Here is a 21,069-nt window from a genome sequence, read left to right on the forward strand (position 1 = left end):
GATGTCCTTATGTAGAGGGGCTATCACTCTTTCACACTGTGGTAAATGAAGCATGCTGTCATTCAGTGATATTTATTCCCAAAGTAATTCGTTATGGATCCATTAATATATTTAAAGTCCCTAAACTCGGCAAGAGTCTATTGTCCTGCTGATACTTGACAACATCTGCATTTTGAGAGAGTATTTTTATCATTATTTTATTAACAAAAGCATAAAGATGTGATGAAGATATTCTGTACAGTATATGCTTTACCCAACATTATGTGGTTGCATGTTTGTAGTTAGAAATGTAAAACTTTAGAGTACTTAATACATTGCAAGTTGGGGCGATTTTTTTTCACACCTAGCCCGAACTATCCTCTTGTAAAGGTTGAAGAGTCTATTGTCCTGCAAACAACCCATCATGGAAACATTGTTTGCACTCATAGGTTTTAGGCCTGCACTAGGTTATAACAACAATGCCTTCTGGGAATTTTTCAAAGTCCAAAAGTTATGGGTGGAGTTAGAATTTTGGCTGTAAGAAGTATTCAAATCAACCAATGTCAGCCTTTAAATGCTTTATTATCCCATTTTGGTCTATAAGTTCCTTTTCCCCCCTTCCTCATAAAGGTTCCAATTGATAAAGTAATTTCTCATTTCTGCCCTCCGAATTCATATTCATTATATAAACAGGCCCTTTTAATTTTGTCTGGCTTGCCATTCCAAATAAAATTTCATATTATTTGCTCATATAATTTAAACAGGTCGCTAGGTGTAGTCAAAAGCATAATTTAACCTTTATTTAACTAGGCAAGTCAGTTAATTAAGAACAAATTCTTATTTACAATGACGGCGTACCCCGGCCAAACCCAGACGTTGCTGGGCCAATTGTGCGGCGCCCTATGGGACTCCCAATCACGGCTAGTTGTGATACAGCCTGGAATCGAACCAGGGTGTCTGTAGTGACGCCTCAAGCACGGGTGCCCATAAGCATATAGTTAAACTGTGATATGACTAAAGAGTTAATCAGGGTGATTTTTCCACAAATAGACAGGTATTTTCATCAAGGACACATTGTTTGCAGTCCACAAATAAGAGGTGGAGTTCCAGAGCTCACAGGTGTGCCTGGCATGGATTGTGACTTCATCTCGTTCCTCGCCCCCTTCTTTACTTGAGTAAATGCCGCAAATGCCACCTGACTCCCCACCAATGACATGACTCTCCATCTATACTACCTGGCTCTGGACCAATGCATCAGCTGATTTAATTTTACAATCAAGGCTAGCTAAAGCGATTTAATTAAGGGTTTCAGTTAGGAAAATATGGTGCTGTACAAAATAATCCTAACATTTCCAAATAAAAATCTGATTGATTTATCAAGACCAGTCCCCATGCTCTGTCATTCAGTAGATGTAATAATAATCGTTGGATAACAGATCGGCTCTTGGAACTGATTAAGAGAGCGGCTTCTAACTTCAATATAGTCATTAATTCAGGAGGTTAAACCCAAAGGTTTCAGGCCTGCAGTAGGTTATATTGAACTGAAAATTGTGTGTCAATTCATAAACCATGTGCCATGGAATCGGTATATCGAAAATCTCTTCCCAACTATTTTGCAGTCTACATCCTTAAATGAAACTGGTATATATTTTTTATATATCACAATTTTCTTTAACCAATTTTGATCTTTAATGCTGGGCAGACAGACAGGTTCCTTACTTTTTCCCTTTTCCACATGGTAATGGTTCTAATTGATTTTTTATGTTTTATTAATGAGTATATTTGAGTTTAACCACAATATTTGTCTTTTCTGGTGGATTCAACTGAAATTGCAACCAGCTTGTTTAAAAAATAACGATATTTCTGAGATTATTTTGTTTTCAAATAACCTGATGTGAGCAGTTGTAATCTGAATAAAGGGGAAAAGGCCCTTGAACATGGGGTGAGGCATTCTTACTAATTTGTAAGTAAAGCCCGTTTGTTATTTTGAATGATTTATGTTTTTAGAGGGAGAGAAACCAAAAGCCCACTGCGGCTTTTTTTCGAAAATCATCAGTCCACATGTAAGGTGTAATTCCCACATTTTGTACCCAAGTTCTCTCTTAACTCCAGCACCACCGACAGTTTTTTGTTGTTGCCTGATGTAGGAGACTCTGACTGAAAACACCCCCATTAAAGTCCATTTGTGCTACAATTTAGACTACCGATATATCAGCGTTCTAACTCCCCCTTGTGATAGTGTGGTGCAATGACAGAATGCCACCATCTACCAATAACGGTCATGGCATAAGCTCAAAACGTGAGTAAAACATTTAAACGTGTTAACCCTCACCACGCTGCCGTCCTCAGCGTGGTTAACCCTCACCACGCTGCTGTTTACAGACATATTCAATCAATCCCTATCCCAGTCTGCTGTTCCCACATGCTTCAAGAGGGCCACCATTGTTCCTGTTCCCAAGAAAGCTAAGGTAACTGAGCTAAACGACTATCGCCCCATAGCACTCACTTCCATCATCATGAAGTGCTTAGAGAGACTAGTCAAGGATCCTATCACCTCCACCCTACCTGACACCCTAGACCCACTCCAATTTGTTTACGGCCCCAATAGGTCCACAGATGACGCAATCGCAATCACACTGCACACTGCCCTAACCCATCTGGACAAGAGGAATAGCTATGTAAGAATGCTGTTCATCGATTGCAGCTCAGCATTTAACACCATAGTACCCTCCAAACTCGTCATTAAGCTCGAGACCCTGGGGCTCGACCCCGCCCTGTGCAACTGGGTCCTGGACTTCCTGACGGGCCACCCCCAAGTGGTAAGTGTAGGAAACAACATCTCCACCCCGCTAATCCTCAACACTGGGGCCCCACAAGGGTGCGTTCTCAGCCCTCTCCTGTACTCCCTGTTCACCCACGACTGCGTGGCCATGCACGCCTCCAACTCAATCATCAAGTTTGCAGACAACACTACAGTGGTAGACTTGATTACCAACAACGACGAGACGGCCTACAGGGAGGGGGTGAGGACCCTTGGAGTGTGTGTCAGGAAAATAACCTCACACTCAACGTCAACAAAATAAAGGAGATGATCGTGGACTTCAGGAAACAGCAGAGGGAGCACCCCCCTACCCACATTGACGGGACAGTAGTGGAGAAGGTGTAACGTTTTTAAGTTCGTCAGCATACACATCACAGACAAATTGCAATGGTCCACCCACACAGACAGCGTGGCGAAGAAGGCACAACAGCGCCTCTTCAACCTCAGGAGGCTGAAGAAATTGGGCTTGTCACCAAAACACTCACAAACTTTTACAGATGCACAATCGAGAGCTTCCTGTCGGGGTGTATCACCGCCTAGTACGGCAACTGCTCTGCCCACAACCGTAAGGCTCTCCAGAGGGTAGTGAGGTCTGCACAACACATCACTGGGGGCAAATTACCTGCCCTCCAGGACACCTACACCACCCGATGTCACAGGAAGGCCAAAAATATCATCAAGGCCACAACCACCCGAGCCACTGCCTGTTCACCCCGCTATCATCCAGAAGGCGAGGTCAGTACAGGTGCATCGAAGCTGGGACCGAGAGACTGAAAAACAGCTTCTATCTCAAGGCCATCAGACTGTTAAACAGTCATCACTAACATTGAGTGGCTGCTGCCGACATACTGACTCAAATCTCTAGCCACTTTAATAATAAAAAATTGAATGTAATAAATGTATCACTAGTCACTTTAAACAATGCCACTTTATACTGTATAATGTTTACATACCCTACATTACTCATCTCATATGTATATAACTTTATTCCATCTAATGCATCCTGCCTATGCCGCACGGCCATCGCTCATCCATATATTTATATCTACATATTTTTATTCATTCCTTTACACTTGTGTGTATAAGGTAGTTGTTGTGAAATTGTTTGATTACTTGTTAGATATTACTGCACGGTCGGAACTAGAAGCACAAGCATTTCGCTACACTTGAATTAACATCTGCTAACCATGTGTATGTGACCAATAAAATGTGATTTGTGTGGCTGTAAAGCACCCTAAAACAATCCATGCCTTTTGCAGCCATTGGCCATTGAGGCCTTCTCCCTGAGTGCTGAGCGCTCCGAATCACCTCTCACTCACATGGCTCTCCATCACAGACACATCGGGGACGCAACTGCGCATGTCTTTATCCAATTCCGAGGTCATAGTGAAGATATTGGAAGAACTGTCCATATTTAGTTTTTGTCAGTCAACAAGATGAATAGGCCTCACGAACAGCAAAAGCACTAGCCTATGTCAATACTATCCCCCCTAGTCTGGAACAGTTGTGGGGTGCAGTAAGGTTCCAAATTAATACAATCACTAGCATCAAAACATTTTTTTGTAAATAAAATGTGGCTGACACAACTGATCAGAACATTTAGCTTAAAATGTTGAATAACTATTAGGTATTTCTCACATTATAAATTCTGCAATGCGCATATAGCAGTGAGGATGTTCCATTAGTGGAAAAACAACATTATCAATGCGATTATGTATGTAATGTTTTTATGATAAAGTTGCATTTTTATGGTGAAAATGATCTTCCCCAAACTTGAAACTCACGCGTTGCTTATGTATGCCAGTTAGGCTGTAAACCCCTTGTAAAGCATATCAATGTGCTTCATTTTAAGAAGTTATTTGGCCACTTTAGTTGTGGTACAAACCTCATCAAAACATATAGGCCTATGGGCTCGGCTACATGAGGTTGTGACTATGATTCGAAAACGTAGCACAAAAAGAAGGCACTTTCTTATGCTTGGCATCATTCACATGTGATATTATATCATTCAATATTGTCACCCATCAGACTATTCTTTATTTAATCTTTACATATTCTAAAGAATATTTGTGTGAAATTTGTTTTGATTTAGAATGGACCGTTCATGCACCTGTCTCGAACAGGGGCAGTGGGAGAAAATATGCACTTAAATATCTCTCGCAATTTCATAGCCTATAGAAATGTTGCTCAACATGAGCTCATGGGCTCCCATGACGTCACTGATGCACTTATTAATGGCTGATGTGGTAAACTCCTAAATGTTACCAGAGGAGTCCCGGAATATATTCAAGTCTGTGCTATCGAAATTTAGCATTTGCTTCATCGTACCACTTCGGAATTGAGCGAGTCACTGGTACCCCCTGTTTGAGTTTTTGCTTGTTAACAGGTAGCAGGAGGTGGTTATGGTCTGATTTACCAAAGGGATGGCGAGGGAGGAAGCCTAGCTAACGTTAGCCACCTAGCTAACATTAGCCACAACAAATTGGTATTCCTAACATATCATAGCATTTGTATGATAGCACCCTTTGACTTGATCTACATATCTTGAATCCTCCTATCTATACTTAGGAACTGAGGAAATCATTAAAATATACAGTTGATATCCTATATTGCTTTTCCGCTGTGTCTGACTCAGCTGTTGCTGCTGCTACTGGGTGGAATCGGCTTAGTGTGTTAGTGGGCTCAGATCAGATGGTGTTTCTGAGAATGCATCAGATAGAGGATGTGTGTGTTGTGACAGCAGGGAAGGGATACCAACAGTGGCAGGGACAGGACACAGTTACTCTACGAAGGTACTGAATTACATTGATCTGCAGATGAGTTATCTATCAAATGCCAAGTCTAGGTCAAGTTAAATGACTTAGCTGCTTCCTAAATGGCAGCCTATTCCCTATATAGTGTGTTACTTTAGGGTGCCATTTGGGACAGGAAAACCAAGCTTAATTCATGTTATCTGGAGAATGTCCTTTCACACATGTTAACTGCTTTTACATTCATTTTTTTGCCACTAATAATTATCTTTTTCAGGGGACCTTACCATTTTGCATCAGATCAAGTGCGACAACTCCATCTCCACTTACAGTTCATGGCAACGCAGTCATGTTAGAATAATGTTATCAGTCAGAAGACAATGGAGATTTTACACAAAACCAGAGAATGAGATTTAGGGTGCAATGTGAAAGCCTTTGTCCCTCCTTAGGTTCCACCCACACACTCACTCCCACCAAATACCTAAAGGAGCTGCAGCACCCGGACTTCCTGGACCCCAACGCCGCCCCTGAGGAACCAGAGCCTGCCCCTGCAGAATGAGAACACACACTGAGAAGTAAAGATAGTTGTTGTGATGTGAAGCCACCTTTTCTGATCTCCCTCAGCCTCACCCCACTTCCCCTCCTCTGGCCCTGGGCCCGGGTTTCCGATAGCAATGGAACTTAGGCTTTCAAGTGTTTTAAAGATGCATCGTTGCATTTCCCAAAACACTACGCAGAAAGAACGTTGGCTAAGTGTGCCGTTGGAGCATGTGTCAATACTGATAGGTTCGAAAGAAAGGCCCAGCTGCTCTCGGATCAGCTTTCTCCATTGAAATCTTACCTTAACATTATAATTATTCCACAATACTGCCAATCAGGTCCTAGAGAGATATTATCACCTTATGGCTGCAAATATTGAGGTTGCTTATTCTAATGCTTACCCTGGAGCCTAATAATGCATTAAATCACAAATCTGACACATCAATGCGCACATATTGTTACACATCATGAAATATATTAAAGCAAAAGAATTCCAGACAGTTTAGCCTACAATTAGCAAAATATAACTCAATTGACTAAACATTTAAATTAATTTCAATGATTGAAATATTGTATATGCAGAGGCCTATGTAGCCTACTGTATTTATTTTTTGAAGCAGTCATCTCGGGTTTTCTGTTATCCTTCACAGACATTGCCAACGTTGTATTTGTTGTCAACTTCGATTCGAAGTTATGAAATCATCAGAGCGACAGATAAACATCTTGATTCTATGTTTAGTGGAGATCGTCTGTGTATAAAGTGGCAAAAAAAGCATCAAACGACGCACTTAGCTGTTTTGAGGCAGTCGGAAAATAACGAGAGTTTTCAAGTGCAACTTTACTAACGATGGTTTTGGGAAACAGCTTGGAGATTTAACAGTGCCCCTACAAAGGTTTTAACGATGAATTTAGCCTTAAGACGCTTTCGGGAAACCGTGCCAAAGACTCTGTCCCCTGGTGTGCATCCCAAATGGCACCCTGTTTCCGTTACATTGCACTACTTTTGACTAGGGCCCATAGGAAAGCACATTCTGATTCTACTGATTGTGATCTATCCCTTTGTTCCTCACGGTTCAGTGGATTGTTTGTTCTCACCTCTATTCTTTGTCTGTATGTGTGTTCTTGGTTAGTGGTGCTGTCGTCTATTCAGTTGATCTTGTCTGTGCTCTCTGTATCTGTCCTTTGGAGATTTGTCCTTGTGGTGTGCTGTATGCAGACAGTTGTCAATAGCTCCCATTTCTGTATTAACAATCAACAAGGCACTATGTCGGTATTGTATTTAGCAATGTAATATTTCTTGCAACGGTTTTTTAAATGTAAGCTTTTTTGCCCCTGTATTTTTTTGTTGTTTGGCTGAAAATGTTTTAGAGAAGCATATAAAAGCTGAACCCATGTATTTATATGTGATTTCTGCTGTCTGTGTATTTCTCTCAATGTCATTCCAATTTGGAACTGTACTGTACTATAATTAACAGACGAGCCTAGTTCAAACTGAGAAAATATGTGTAGTTCTCTCTCTCTCTCTCTCTCTCTCTGCTGCAGGATCAACCAATATCTTCACCCCTACACGCCTTCTTCAAGCCCTCAAAGACATGGATAAGCAACAAGATGTTTGAGCTGAACAGCTCCCTGGCTGCAGTTGTCCCTCTCCTTAACATCCAAACTCTCCCAACTGGCATACATGAATAGTCAGGACCCAAGACATAACAAGCCCTTCTACTCTATACATAAGACTGAAGAGAACAAATGGCAGCATCTATTTCTAGCATATCCAAGTCATGTATTCAGATATCATGTTTCAATAGAATGACATAAGATCCCTCAAAACCAGAGTAACAAGAACCACAATGTTTTAACTACTGTACACACACCCTTAATGATTGGATGGAAGAGTAGAGATTGTGTACGCTGGATAACTGTTGATACTATGAGCAGTAGATGTAAACTGCCATCTCAGGATGCTGTAGTTGCACTTCCTTAAAAGGGACGCCAGTCATAGAGGAGATTAGAGTAGTGTAGTTGGAAATTGAGGAATTATTTAGGCTGGTGTTTGGTGTAGAGTGCTCATCATATTTCAGATAGGAGTAGAAAGGCACCAAATGTGAGGATAGTGGGATGGGATCTATGTATAACATTCCCCCCTCAAAAATATTTGCAAGATTCCTGTGTTTCTAAGACTGTCTGTTTTTAGTGTCATTAGAGTGTCATTATTTAGTGTCATCTTTTGTCTCATTGCTTGTAAACATTTCCGAAACACTGAGCAAAAAGATACTTTCCGTATTTTGAAAAACAATTTTAGAATTTGGAAACTTCAACCACCATTTTAAAATGAGAAACATCTTCCGTCTCATGCAAATCAGTAGTTAGTAGAATATATGCCGTGCTGTATCAATGTTTTGACGGTGATTAACCTGACTTTGGACATGCCAATGTGAAGCCACTCTGTACTCGTGGTCATTTTAGCTGTAGTAAACAGTATAGTAGGTGGACAGTGATCAACCATTGGAATGTTCATCCTCTATTAGGTTAGTTGTCTGTCTCTGTTCATTAACATTTATGTCACTATGTTGACTTGATTTGTTATTTCCTCTCCCTGTAGTAGTTGACACTGTCATGATGCAAAAAAATGTGTTGTCATTGCAGCTGTTGTTGTTGTATAGTGATTTGTTAGCTTTCTATTAGAGTGATCTATTATTTATTAAGAGATATTAGTTCCTGTAATACCAGTATAACTTATCGGAATTTGATGCTTTGGAAGTGATTTATCACAAACCGTGCTCTTTCTGCAAATATCATGTACAAAAGCTCCAATAAAGGCTTCAAATAAAAGTTGGTTTTGTACTGTTACATTACTACATGACTATTGAAATACATATACTGCATTAGGAACGTATTCAGACACCTTGACGTTTTCTAAATTTTGTTACGTTACAGCCTTATTCTGAATTTTTATTGTCTTTTTATTATTCTCATCTACACACACACAATACCCCATAATTCCAACAAACTTCTAAAGCTTTTGAGTATTGTGGGGGTTACTTCAATAAATGAAAAATTGATTTGAATGGTAGGACTAAATTAATACTATGTTTTGTGGGTGGGACTAATAACAAGATAATAAATGTAAAATATACTGTGTCTGTAAAATGTATATAGGTTCAGAACTTTTGTGAAACAGCACAAGTTACAAATATGTGGATGGAACTGGATGGATGGACATCAGAAATAGAGGAATGCAAGAACAAAAAACAAAAATGGAACTATTGTAAAATAGATTGTGTCTGTGAAATGTATATAGTATGTATCAGCTGGAAGTAGAATCCTAAGTGTTGTTGTTTATTCGTTTACTCGAATTAGGGGACAGGCAGTAGGGTTTGTGAGAAATAATAAAGGAAAATATATTTTAAAAGGATATGTATATGTGTATGTATGTATGTATGTATGTTTATATATACAGTACCAGTCAAAATGTAGGACACGCCTACTAATTTCAGGGTTTTCTATCTTTTTATTACATTTTGTATTTAATTACCCCCCCCCCCCCCCCCCCCCCCCCCCCGTTTTCTCCCCAATTTTGTGGTCTCCAATCGGTACTTACAGTCTTATCTCATCGCTGCAACTCCCGTACAGACTCAGGAGAGGCGAAGGTCGATAGCCGTGCGTCCAAAACACAACCCATATTCTTTATTATTATAAGAATGAACACTGAACAAACAAAACAAAATAACAAAACTACACGTGACGCTATACAAATGTGTGCTGACAGGCAACTACACATAGACAAGAACCCACAAACACCAAAGGGAAATGGCTACCTAAATATGATCCTCAATCAGAGACAACGATAAACAGCTGTCTCTGATTGGGAACCATATCAGGCCAACATAGAATACAAAAAACCCCTAGACCTTCAAAACCCTAGACTTACAAAAACTCTAGACAATACAAAAACCTTAGACTATACAAAAACTAGCGTATCCACCCTAGTCACACCCTGACCTAACCAAAATATAAAGAAAACATAGATATCTAAGGTCAGGATGTGTGTCACGTCCTGACCTTAGTTCCTTTTTTATGTCTCTGTTTTAGTTTGGTCAGGGCATGAGTTGGGGTGGGCATTTGATGTTTTTGTTCTATGTTTTGTATTTCTGCTTTTGGCCTGGTATGGTTCCCAATCAGAGGCAGCTGTCAATCGTTGTCTCTGATTGAGAACCATACTTAGGAAGCCTGTGTTCCCACTATGATTTGTGGGTAGTTGCTTTCTGTTTTGTGTATTCACCTGACAGAACTGTTTCGTTTCTTCCTTTCCACTTTGTTATTTTGTTTTGTGTGTTCAGTCTAATAAATTAACATGGACACTTACCACGCTGCATAGTGGTCCGATCTTTCCTACTGCTCCTCAGACGATGAAGAGATTCGTAACAACGTGACCCCCCCCCCCCCCCAAAGGTGCGGACTTCTGACCGCAAACCTGAACTTATAGGGGAGGGTCCGGGTTGGCATCTACCCTCGGTGGCGGCTCCGCTTCTGGACGCAGCCCCCCCCCCCTCTTTACACGGATCCCTCCGCCTTTGTATAACTAGACCGTGGATCATCGCCGGAGGACCCAGACTGGAAACTGTCACTGGAGACCCCGGACTGGGGCCCGTCGTTGGAGGTTCCGGACTGTGGCCCGTCGTTGGAGGTTCCGGACTGTGGCCTGTCGTTGGAGGTTCCGGACTGGGAACTGTGGCCGGAAGCTCCGGACTGGGAACTGTGGCCCGAAGCTCCGGACTGGGAACTGTCGCCGGAAGCTCCGGACTGGGAACTGTCGCCGGAAGCTCCGGACTGGGAACTGTCGCCGGAAGCTCTGGACTGTGGAGGCACACTGGAGGCCTGGTGCGTGGGACCGGTACAGGTGGCACCGGGCTGATGACATGCACCTCAGGGCAAGTGCGGGAAGCAGGCACAGGATGTACTGGACTGTGGAGGCGCACTGGAGGTCTGGAGCGTAGAGCTGGCACAACCCGTCCTGGCTGGATGTTTATTTTCGTCCCTGCCAATGCAGGGCGCTGACACAGGACGCACTAGGCTGTGCAGACACACCGGAGACAGTGCGCAGAGCAGGCGCAGGATATCCTGGTCCAAGGAGTTGTACTGGAGACCAGGAGCGCTGAGCCGGCACCATCTGTCCTGGCTGGATGCCCATTCTAGCCCGGCCAAAGCTTGAATAGAGCGCACCGGGCTATGATAGTGCACTGGAGACACCGTGCGCTCCACCGCATAACACGGTGCCTGACCAGTACCACGCTCCCTACGGTAAGCACGAGGAGTTGGCTCAGGTCTCTAACCTGACTCAGCCAATCTCCTCGTGTTCCCCCAATTTTCTTTTATTGGGGCTTGCTTCTCGGGCTTCCGTGCTAACCGTGTCCCCTTGTATTGTCTCCATTCCTCCTGCGCTATCTCCACCTGCTTCCATGGCAGGGTCTTGTCCCCTGCCATTACCTCCTCCCAGGTCCAGGATGTCCTCCACTCATCTTTCTCCCGGGCCCAGGATGTCCGCTCCTCATTAACACGTTGCTTGGTCCTTTTGTGGTGGGTTCTTCTGTCACGTTCGTCGTACGAAGAAGACAAAGAAGTAGCGTGGTATGTGTACATTCTTTATTATTATAAGAATGAACACTGAACAAACTAACCAAAATAACAAAACGACACGTGACGCTATACAAATGAGTGCTGACAGGCAACTACACATAGACAAAAACCCACAAACACCAAAGGGAAACGGCTACCTAAATATGATCCTCAATCAGAGACAACGATAAACAGCTGTCTCTGATTGGGAACCATATCAGGCCAACATAGAATACAAAAAAACCCTAGACCTACAAAACCCTAGAGCTACAAAACCCTAGAAACCTAAAACTCTAGACAATACAAAAACTAGCGTACCCACCCTAGTCACACCCTGACCTAACCAAAATATAAAGAAAACAGAGATAACTAAGTTCAGGACGTGACAATATTTGAGATTCAATATTTGGGAACTTCTTCAAGACTGTTGGAAAAGCATTCCTCATGAAGCTGGTTGAGAGAATGCCAAGAGTGTGCAAAGCTGTCTTCAAGGCAAAGGGTGGCTACTTTGAAGAATCTCAAATATAAAATATATTTGGATTTATTGAACCCTTTTTTGGTTGCTACATGATTCCATATGTGTTATTTCATAGTTTTTATGTCTTCACTGTTGTTTTACAATGTAGAAAATAGTCAAAATAAAGAAAAACCCTTGAATGAGTAGGTGTTCTAAATCTTTTGACTGGTAGCGTATATACACCGTCGTTCAAAAGTTCGGGGTCACTTAGAAATATCCTTGTTTTTGAAAGAAAATAACATCAGAAAAACAGTGTAGACATTGTTAATTAAATGACTATTGTAGCTGGAAATGGCTGATTTTTTAAAATGAAATATCTACATATGCGTACAGAGGCCCATTATCAGCAACCATCACTCATGTGTTCCAATGGTATGTTTTGTTAGCTAATCCAAGTTTATCATTTTAAACGGCTAATTGATCATTATAAAACCCTTTTGCAATTATGTTAGCACAATTGAAAACGGTTGTCCTGATTAAAGAAGCAATAAAACTAGCCTTCTTTAGACTAGTTGTGTATCTGGAGCGTCAGCATTTGTGGGTTCAACTATAGGCTCAAAATAGCCAGAAAAAATTATTTTCTTTGGAAACTTGTCAGTCTATTCTTGTTCTGAGAAATTAAGGCTATTCCATGCAAGAAATTGCCAAGAACTTAAGATCTGGTACAACGCTGTGTAGTACTCCATTCACAAAACAGCGCAAACTGTCTCTAACCAGAATAGAAAGAGGAGTGGGAGGCCACGGTACACAAATGAGCAAGAGGACAAGTACATTAGTGTCTAGTTTGAGAAACAGACGCCTCACAAGTCCTCAACTGGCAACTTCATTAAATAGTACCCGCAAAACACCAGTCTCAACGTCAACAGTGAAGAGGCGATTCCAGGATGATGGCCTTCTAGACACTCTAATGTACTTGTCCTCTTGCTCATTTGTGCACCGGGGCCTCCCTCTCCTCTTTCTATTCTGGTTAGAGACAGTTTGCGCTGTTCTGTGAAGGGAGAAGTACACAGCGTTGTATGAGATATTTAGTTTCTTAGCAATTTCTCACATGGAATACTATTAATTTCTCCGAACAAGACTAAACTGATGAGTTTCAGAAGAAAGTTATTTGTTTCTGGCCATTATGAGCCTGCAATCGAACCCACAAACGCTGACACTCCAGATACTCAAAAAGATAGTATAAAGAAAGCCAGTTTTATTGCTTCTTTAATCAGGATGACAGTTTTGGTTCGACAGCAGGATACCCAGCAGTGATGCAGCTTCAATTTGCAGGTATATTTGAATTTGTCACTGATTATCTCCTTACGTAATGAATGCATAGCCAAAATAGAACTCCTACCTGACATAATAGAGAAAAATGTAGTACATCAAGAGTCATATGTGCTATCCTATTTATTAGCTCTATAATACTAGTCTCTCTGTTGAGCACTGTGAAGGAAGTGGCTGCTGAGCCAACTGAACACTATGTCAGCCACCAATTTATGGTGACAGCAGAGGAGGCTGGTGGGATGAGCTATAGGAGGAAGGGCTCATTGTAATGGCTGGAATTTAATAAATGGAACGGAATCAAACGTTGTTTCCATATGTTTAATAGTGTTCCATTTATTCCATTCCAGTCTTTACATTGAACCCGTCCTCCTATAGCTCCTTCCACCAGCCTCCTCTGGGTCACAGTGTATTCTTAATTGATAAATGATAAATGAAATGAACAATATTTTGTATTTTGAAATGTTATAACTATACAACCAAACCAGGCAAAAAAATTATCTAAGACATGAGTTAAATGTAAATCTTTATTCAATTCACTTCAGTGTGGCATTGCTATGCACTCTATAGACTTCAGGAATATGTCTCAGGCCTAGATTCAATCAGATCAAGCATTAACCGGTGATAGCCGACAACTGATGCTTGGCCGGTGTTGGAGGTGTCAAATCGGTGAGCAGCTACTTGTGATCATTTTCAACAAGCCACATCCGTCCTACTGGTATTAGAAGTGCAGAATGAGAAAGCGTAGGTTGTATAGAAATAATGACACTCAAGCTGAAAATCATACAACGAAATGACGAGGATTTCTGTCATCCTAATCGAGGTGTAGGCTTCATCTTACATTCCAGTGTTCAAACCTTTTTAAGAAGGCTGCAATGGGATTTCTCTTAATGCGGCTCCATGCAGCCAACGGCAATGTCCGCTTTAGGTGTAAATGCCAAAAGCCGCTTGTGGATTTCAAAGCTCTAACGCAGCTCCACCTCCGACACCGCCAAAACAACCCCTATGCAGATGTCGGATCTGATTGAATAGAGTCCTAAGGTTTTAGTGCAGTAAGCATTTGGTTATGATTGTACAACCTCTAATATTGTGTCAGCTCTGTAGTAGTGAGATGCACTATGTTACTATGATATGCTGCTACAGCTATGGTGCTGAAACATTAGCCTGGTCCTAGACCTGTTTGTGCTTTTTTTTTTCGTAAAATGTGTATTACGTTTATTTGGCAGGGAAAATGCACAACAAAAACATACGTCTCAAACCACTGAGAATTGATATGTCGCACCAGATTTAGCTTTCAGCTACTTTCCATTCGTAGCCAAATGACAAATGCCATGACAATGAGTGACAGGGAGCTGGCATGATAGCACAAACAGACTGGCACTCAGGCTACTAAAACATTGTCCAGCATGATTTTTTTTTACAATACAGCTTACTCTTGGGTAACAGACGGCCGGCACAGAACAAAAAAAAAGAACAAAAAAAAAGGCAAATTGACTGACAATGTATTACCTATAGCAGGTGAGGGTGTTGTAATGTTACATCACTTTTATCTTTGCACCAAAACGATGCAAATACTCACGGTAAACAGTATGTGACATCAGTTTAAATATAATTGTATTTGTCACATGCGCTGAATACAACATGTCTAGACTTTACCATGAAATGCTTACTTTACGAGCCCTTTCCCAACAATGCAAAGTTAAAAAGTAAGAAAAGTTAGCAAAAGAAAGAAAGGAAATAGTAACACAAAATATCAATAATGTGGCTATATACAAGAAGTACCGGTACCGAGTTAATGTGCAGGGACATTTAGTTGACAATATAGCAAGATGAAAAACCCAATGTAAACCTAAAGTAGACTATTTACAAGTCTGCTGCATCATGGCTGCGTTTACACAGGCAGCCCAATTCTGATCTTTTGCCAAATTATAGGCAAAAGTACTGATCTGATAGGAGGAAAAACCAATTAGTCAAAAAAATATCAGAATTGGGCAGCCTGTGTAAACCAGGCCAAGATGCAGCAGACTTGTAAATAGTCTACTTTAGATTGACATTTCATCTGACTGTATTGTCAACTGATGTTCACATACTGTTACTGTGAGTATTTGTAAATCTTGGAATTATTGTGGTGCAAAGTGCCAAAAGGTGATGTAGCATTACATCACCCTCACCTGCTATAGGTAATGCATTGTATGTGGTCAATCAATCAATACCCAACTGGAACCTGAGCAAATACACTCTGAGCAACTAGTCGAATGAGAGCTACTGTAGAATGTGACAGCAAACACAGGAATAATACAGTGATATTGTTTGTAGTTGTGTGATACTTTCAAACAGTAGTGTAATCTGTCACTATATATGTCTATAAATCTATTTACAGCATATACAGTGCATTCGGAAAGTATTCAGACCCCTTGACTTTTTCCACATGTTATGTTACAGCCTCATCAATCTACACACAATACCCCATAGTGACAAAGCAAAAGCAGCTTTTTATGAATTTTTTGACATTGATTAAAAAACCTTATTTACATAATTATTCAGACCCTTTGCTATGAGACTCGAAATTGAGCTCAGGTGCATCCAGTTTCCAATGATCATCCTTGAGATGCTTCTACAACTTGATTGGAGTCCACATGGGGTAAATTCAATTGATTGGGCATGATTTGGAAAGGCACAAACCTGTCTATATAAGGTACCACAGTTGACAGTGCTCGACAGAGCAAAGACCAAGCCATGAGGTCGAAGGAATTGTCTGTAGAGCTCCGGGACAGGATTGTGTCAATGCACAGATCTTGGAAAGGGTACCAGGACTCTTCCTAGAGCTGGCCACCCGGGTCAAATTGAGCAATTGGGGGAGAAGGGCCTTGGTCAGGGAGGTGACCAAGAACCCGATGGTCACTTTGATAGAGCTCCAGTGTTCCTCTGTGGATATGGGAGAACCTTCCAGAAGGACAACCTTCTCTGCAGCACTCCACCAATCAGGCCTTTATGGTAGAGTAGCCAGAAGGGTGCTACTCCTCAGTAAAATGCACGTGACAGCTCAGATGTTTTTCAGCGGCAGGGAGACTAGTCAGGAATGAGGCAAAGATGAACGGAGTAAAGCACAGAGAGATCCTTGATGAAAACCGACTCCAGAGCGCGCAGGACCTCAGACTTGGGCGAAGGTTCACATTCCAACAGGACAACATTCCTAAGCACACAGCCAATACAACGCAGGAGTGGCTTCAGGACAAGTCTCTGAATGTCCTTGAGTGGCCCAGCCAGAGCCCAGACTTGAACCCGATCGAACATCTTTGGAGAGACTTGAAAATGGCTGTGCAGCGACGCTCAGCATCCAACCTGACAGAGCTTCAGAGGAGCTGCAGAGAAGAGTGGGAGAAACTCCCCAAATATAGGTGTGCCAAGCTCGTAGCGTCATATCCAAGAAGACTCAAGGCTGTAATCGCTGCCAAAGGTGCTTCAATAAAGTACTGAGTAAAGGGTTTGAATACTTATGTAAATGTGATATTTCAGTATTTTATTTTGTATGAATTTGCAAAAATTTATAAAAAACTGTTTATGGGGTATTGTGTGTAGATTGATGAGGGGAAAAATACATTTGAATCCATTTTAGAATAAGGCTGTAACGTATGCAAATGTTGAAAAAGTCACGGTGTCTGAATACTTTCCGAAAGCATATATGTGGACAATATATATATATGTATCATGTTTGGACTGTTTGCAGTCACAAAAACATGTCATTTGTATAATATTAAAAAATACCTACAAACCTTTAGTCTATGATAATCTGTTATACTCTTATTGAAAGATGTATCGTTAGTCATTTTATACATTCTTATACTCTTTCAACAGTTCATCCAGTTCAAGACATCCATCAACAGCAAGCAATGTGATCTTTCCCAAATGGCACCCCATTCCCTATATAGTGCACTACTTTTGGCCAGGACCCATTCGGGAAGTAACTGGTGCGAACCTTCCCGTTATGGTGACAGGATATCCATTAGTATCTCAACACACTAGCATACACTGCCGCTGATACACTACATGGCCAAAGTAGGTGGACACCCCTTTAAATTTGTGGATCCGGCTATTTTAGCCACACCCGTAACTGACAGGTGTATAAAATGGCGCACACAGTCATGCAATCTCCATAGACAAACATTGGCAGTACAATGGCCCGTACTGAAGAGCTCAGTGACTTTCAACGTGGCACCATCATAGGATGCCACCTTTCCAACAAGTCAGTTTGTCAAATTTCTGCCCTGCTAGAGCTGCCCCGGGCAACTGTAAGGGTTGTTATTGTGAAGTGGAAATGTCGAGCAGCCACACACAAGCTTAAGATCAGAAGCGCCAAGCGTCAGCTGGAGTGGTGTAAAGCTCCCCGCCATTGGACTCTGGAGCAGTGGAAACATGTTCTCTTGAGTGACGAATCACGCTTTACCATCTGGCAGTCCGGCGGACAAATCTGAGTTTGGCGGATGCCAGGAGAACGCTACCTGGCCGAATGCATAGTGCCAACTGTAAAGCATGAATAATGGTCTGGGGCTGCTTTTCATGGTTTGAGCTAGGCCCCTTAGTTCCAGTGAAGGGAAATCTTAACGCCATAGCATACGATGACATTCTTGACGATTCTGTGCTTCCAAATTTGTGACAACAGTTTGGGGAAGGCCCTTTCCTGTTTCAGCATGACAATGCCCCGTGCACAGACGTCGATAGTGAAATGGTTCGCCGAGATTGGTGTGGAAGAACTTGACTTTTGGCGATGTGTACAGTATATTCTCTCCCAAACACACAATGTGCATTATGGCTGCTGCTGCATCCCCTCCACCCCATCTCTGCTAATAGTGAGTCAGTTACCTATAATTGACAAGTTATGTATCTGTATAACGATGCATTAGCAGCTCATGTACTAATTTTCCTCTCCCAGGAAACATTACTGTCTCTGATTCAGCTCTACAGCTCAGATGAAGTACCTTTGCTAATTCTCAGTATTGTCTCTGCTTTTATCTACTGTGTATTTCCTGTATATATACTGTATATATATATATGGAAGTGTATGAAAAAGGATTCTTAATGTAATCACAAGATTCACCCCACAGCCAATTAACCAATACTGTATACCATGAACACAAAGTATAGAAAAAGAATTGCCCTTATAAATAAAAAATTAAGTAAATTAATCAAATCCATAAAGAAATGTTATCTTCTTACATACAGACGACCTAGTGTTATAAATAGCTCAAATCCTCTCCCCATTTCAGTGTTATATACAACATATAGGGTGTTCATAAAACATTACAGAAATTAAACAAAGAAAGTATTTTAGAGATAGCACAAAGGTATAGTTCGACTAAGATTAGATACCATTTCTGTCCATTTTCAAAGCACCGTCTTGGTATAACCACTTCCAGGGGAGAGCTGCTACAAATGGCAGACCTATTGGAGAGGAGAGAGCAGGGAGACTGAAAATCAGCTAAATGTAATGACATAATTAATAACATCACAGCATTGATATTGTTGTTATAAGCTGTGATTTTCAAGATTTCAGTTCAATACCATTCGGTTCCTTTGGTGGGTTCTTCTTAGGTTCTATTAGGTTATATTGGTGAGTTCTTCTTAGGTTCTATTAGATTATATTGGGGAGTTCTTAATGCAGAATGTCATGCATTTTGGCAATACAACTCTACATGGAAAGCCTGGTTGTGATCTACAGACAAAAAAAGTGGGAAGGGAGAACAGGCTTAGACGAGACTAAGATAGATTGTTTATATTAACACTCAGACCTCTCCCTCCCGTTCTCTCCTTCTCCTTCTCCTTCCGTTAAACCTTAAAGTGCAAAGTCCTGCTAAAGCCCCTGCAGGAAAATAGGAACAAGCATTTATTTGACAAGTTCAGGTAGTCCCTATCTATTTTAGTCCATTTTCTTCTGTATGGTGGCTAATGAATACGACCCTGCAAGAGGCCCTGCAGGAGGGCTGCGTTGAACTCTGTGACCAGGAAGTCAATGTGGTCCCTCTCTTTGGACTTGTAGGCCTCAGCGATGATGCAAGCAGCGTCCTGGTGCTCACGGCCCCTCAGGGAGACACCGTTCACTTCCAGAATCACCTGACCCACCTTCAGCTGCCCACAACCGTGTGCCGAGCCCCCCTTCTATAAGAGAGAGAGAGATGTGGGGGAGAGTGAGAAAGTGAGTGAGATACAGAGATACAGAGGTGGGAGTGAGAGAGAGTGAGAGAGATACCACAGTGTGCCATAACAGCAGCAAGATTTGTGACCTGTTGCCACAAGAAAAGGGCAATCAGTGAAGAACAAACACAATTGTAAAGACAACCCATATTTATGTTAATTTATTTTCCCTTTTGTACTTAAACTATTTGCACATAATATGACATTTGAAATGTCTTTATTCTTTTGGAACATTTGTGAGTGTCATGTTTAATGTTCATTTTTTATTATTTATTTCACTTGCTTTGGCAATGTAATCATATGTTTCCCATGCCAATAAAGCACTTAAATTGATAATTAATTTAAATCAGAGAGACAGAGAGAGATACAGGTAGAGAGAGATAATGAAGCATCAATTAAATAATCACTTTTGTAGACAGGTTGTGTCCTTGTGGCAGAAATAAAGAGCTAAAGAGAGCAAGAAGATATGAAGCGAAGAGAGAAGGAGGAGAACATGGTTGGTGGTTTCAAGGAAAGGTGAGAGACAAAATACAAAGGTAGAGGATCTTCTGATTAATTGTCAGAAGAGATTGAGGGGAGGAATGATTTGGCACTTTGTGCGGGGGGGGGCTTCTATCGGTCAGGCCAAATAAGGACAAAGACATCAGGGTAAAGACATCAGGTTAAAGACAAAACATTTAATACAAAAATTATATAATGACCCAAGTAAGAAATACACAGTGAAAAACGAACAAGAGTGAATCACTGTGAATTACTCCTATCCTCAAGCAGGCATTGACCATCAGAAGGAGCAACATCACAACATCTGATAAGCCATGGATGACTCCTCAAATAAAGGAGCTCATTGCCGATAGGCCGAGAGCTTTCCAATCAAAGGACAACAGTGAGTACCAGAGACTGGGCTCCAAAGTGGCATACCTGGGGCAGCAGGTAGCCTAGTGGTTAAGAGCATTGGACCAGTAACTGAAAGGTTTGCTGTTCTGCCCTTGAGCAAGGCAGTTAACCCCTACAACAACTGCCCCCTGGGCGCCAATGAAGTGGATGTCGATTAAGGCAGACCCCCCCCCGCACCTCTCTGATTCAGAGGGGTTGGGTAAAATGCGAAAGACACGTTTCAGTTGAATGCATTCAGTTGTGCAAATGACTAGGTATCCCCCATTCCCTGTCTCATTCAACATGCTAAGAAAAGATACTGCACTAGGAGGATAAAGTCTCTCATCTCAGGACAGCAGAAACTGGTCCATTAAAAAGCTGACGGGTGATGCAGAAGACCAGAGTGAGAGAGATGACACAAAGACACAAGAGTGTGAAACCCTGAGTCTATACTTCTCTTCGGTGTGGAAGGGTGCCACATGCAACCTTCCAAGCTCTGAGGTTGAAGACAGCATATTAGC

At 41.6% G+C, this 21,069-nt stretch overlaps 2 protein-coding genes across 4 annotated transcripts in view; one reads left to right on the forward strand and one right to left on the reverse strand.

Moving 5' to 3' along the window:
* The window catches only part of LOC109872476 (syntaxin-binding protein 1), a 43,421-nt gene extending 34,486 nt beyond the window's left edge, over positions 1–8,935 (forward strand). The window contains exons 19-20 of one of the 2 annotated variants that reach the window (XM_031806535.1): positions 6,000–6,125; positions 7,633–8,935. In XM_031806535.1, coding sequence (XP_031662395.1) covers positions 6,000–6,109 — 110 coding nt within the window. In that variant the 3' untranslated portion in view covers positions 6,110–6,125; positions 7,633–8,935. The remainder of the gene's footprint in view (positions 1–5,999; positions 6,126–7,632) is intronic. The other variant, XM_031806539.1, reaches the window with a different exon arrangement.
* A 9,059-nt stretch (positions 8,936–17,994) lies between these two features.
* The window catches only part of LOC109874007 (whirlin), a 95,530-nt gene continuing 92,455 nt past the window's right edge, over positions 17,995–21,069 (reverse strand). For both annotated transcript variants that reach the window (XM_031806558.1, XM_031806550.1), the window contains one exon: positions 17,995–19,639. In XM_031806558.1, coding sequence (XP_031662418.1) covers positions 19,427–19,639 — 213 coding nt within the window. In that variant the 3' untranslated portion in view covers positions 17,995–19,426. The remainder of the gene's footprint in view (positions 19,640–21,069) is intronic.

Source organism: Oncorhynchus kisutch, linkage group LG3 (assembly GCF_002021735.2).
Source record: "Oncorhynchus kisutch isolate 150728-3 linkage group LG3, Okis_V2, whole genome shotgun sequence".
NCBI classification, from domain to species: Eukaryota; Metazoa; Chordata; class Actinopteri; order Salmoniformes; family Salmonidae; genus Oncorhynchus; species Oncorhynchus kisutch.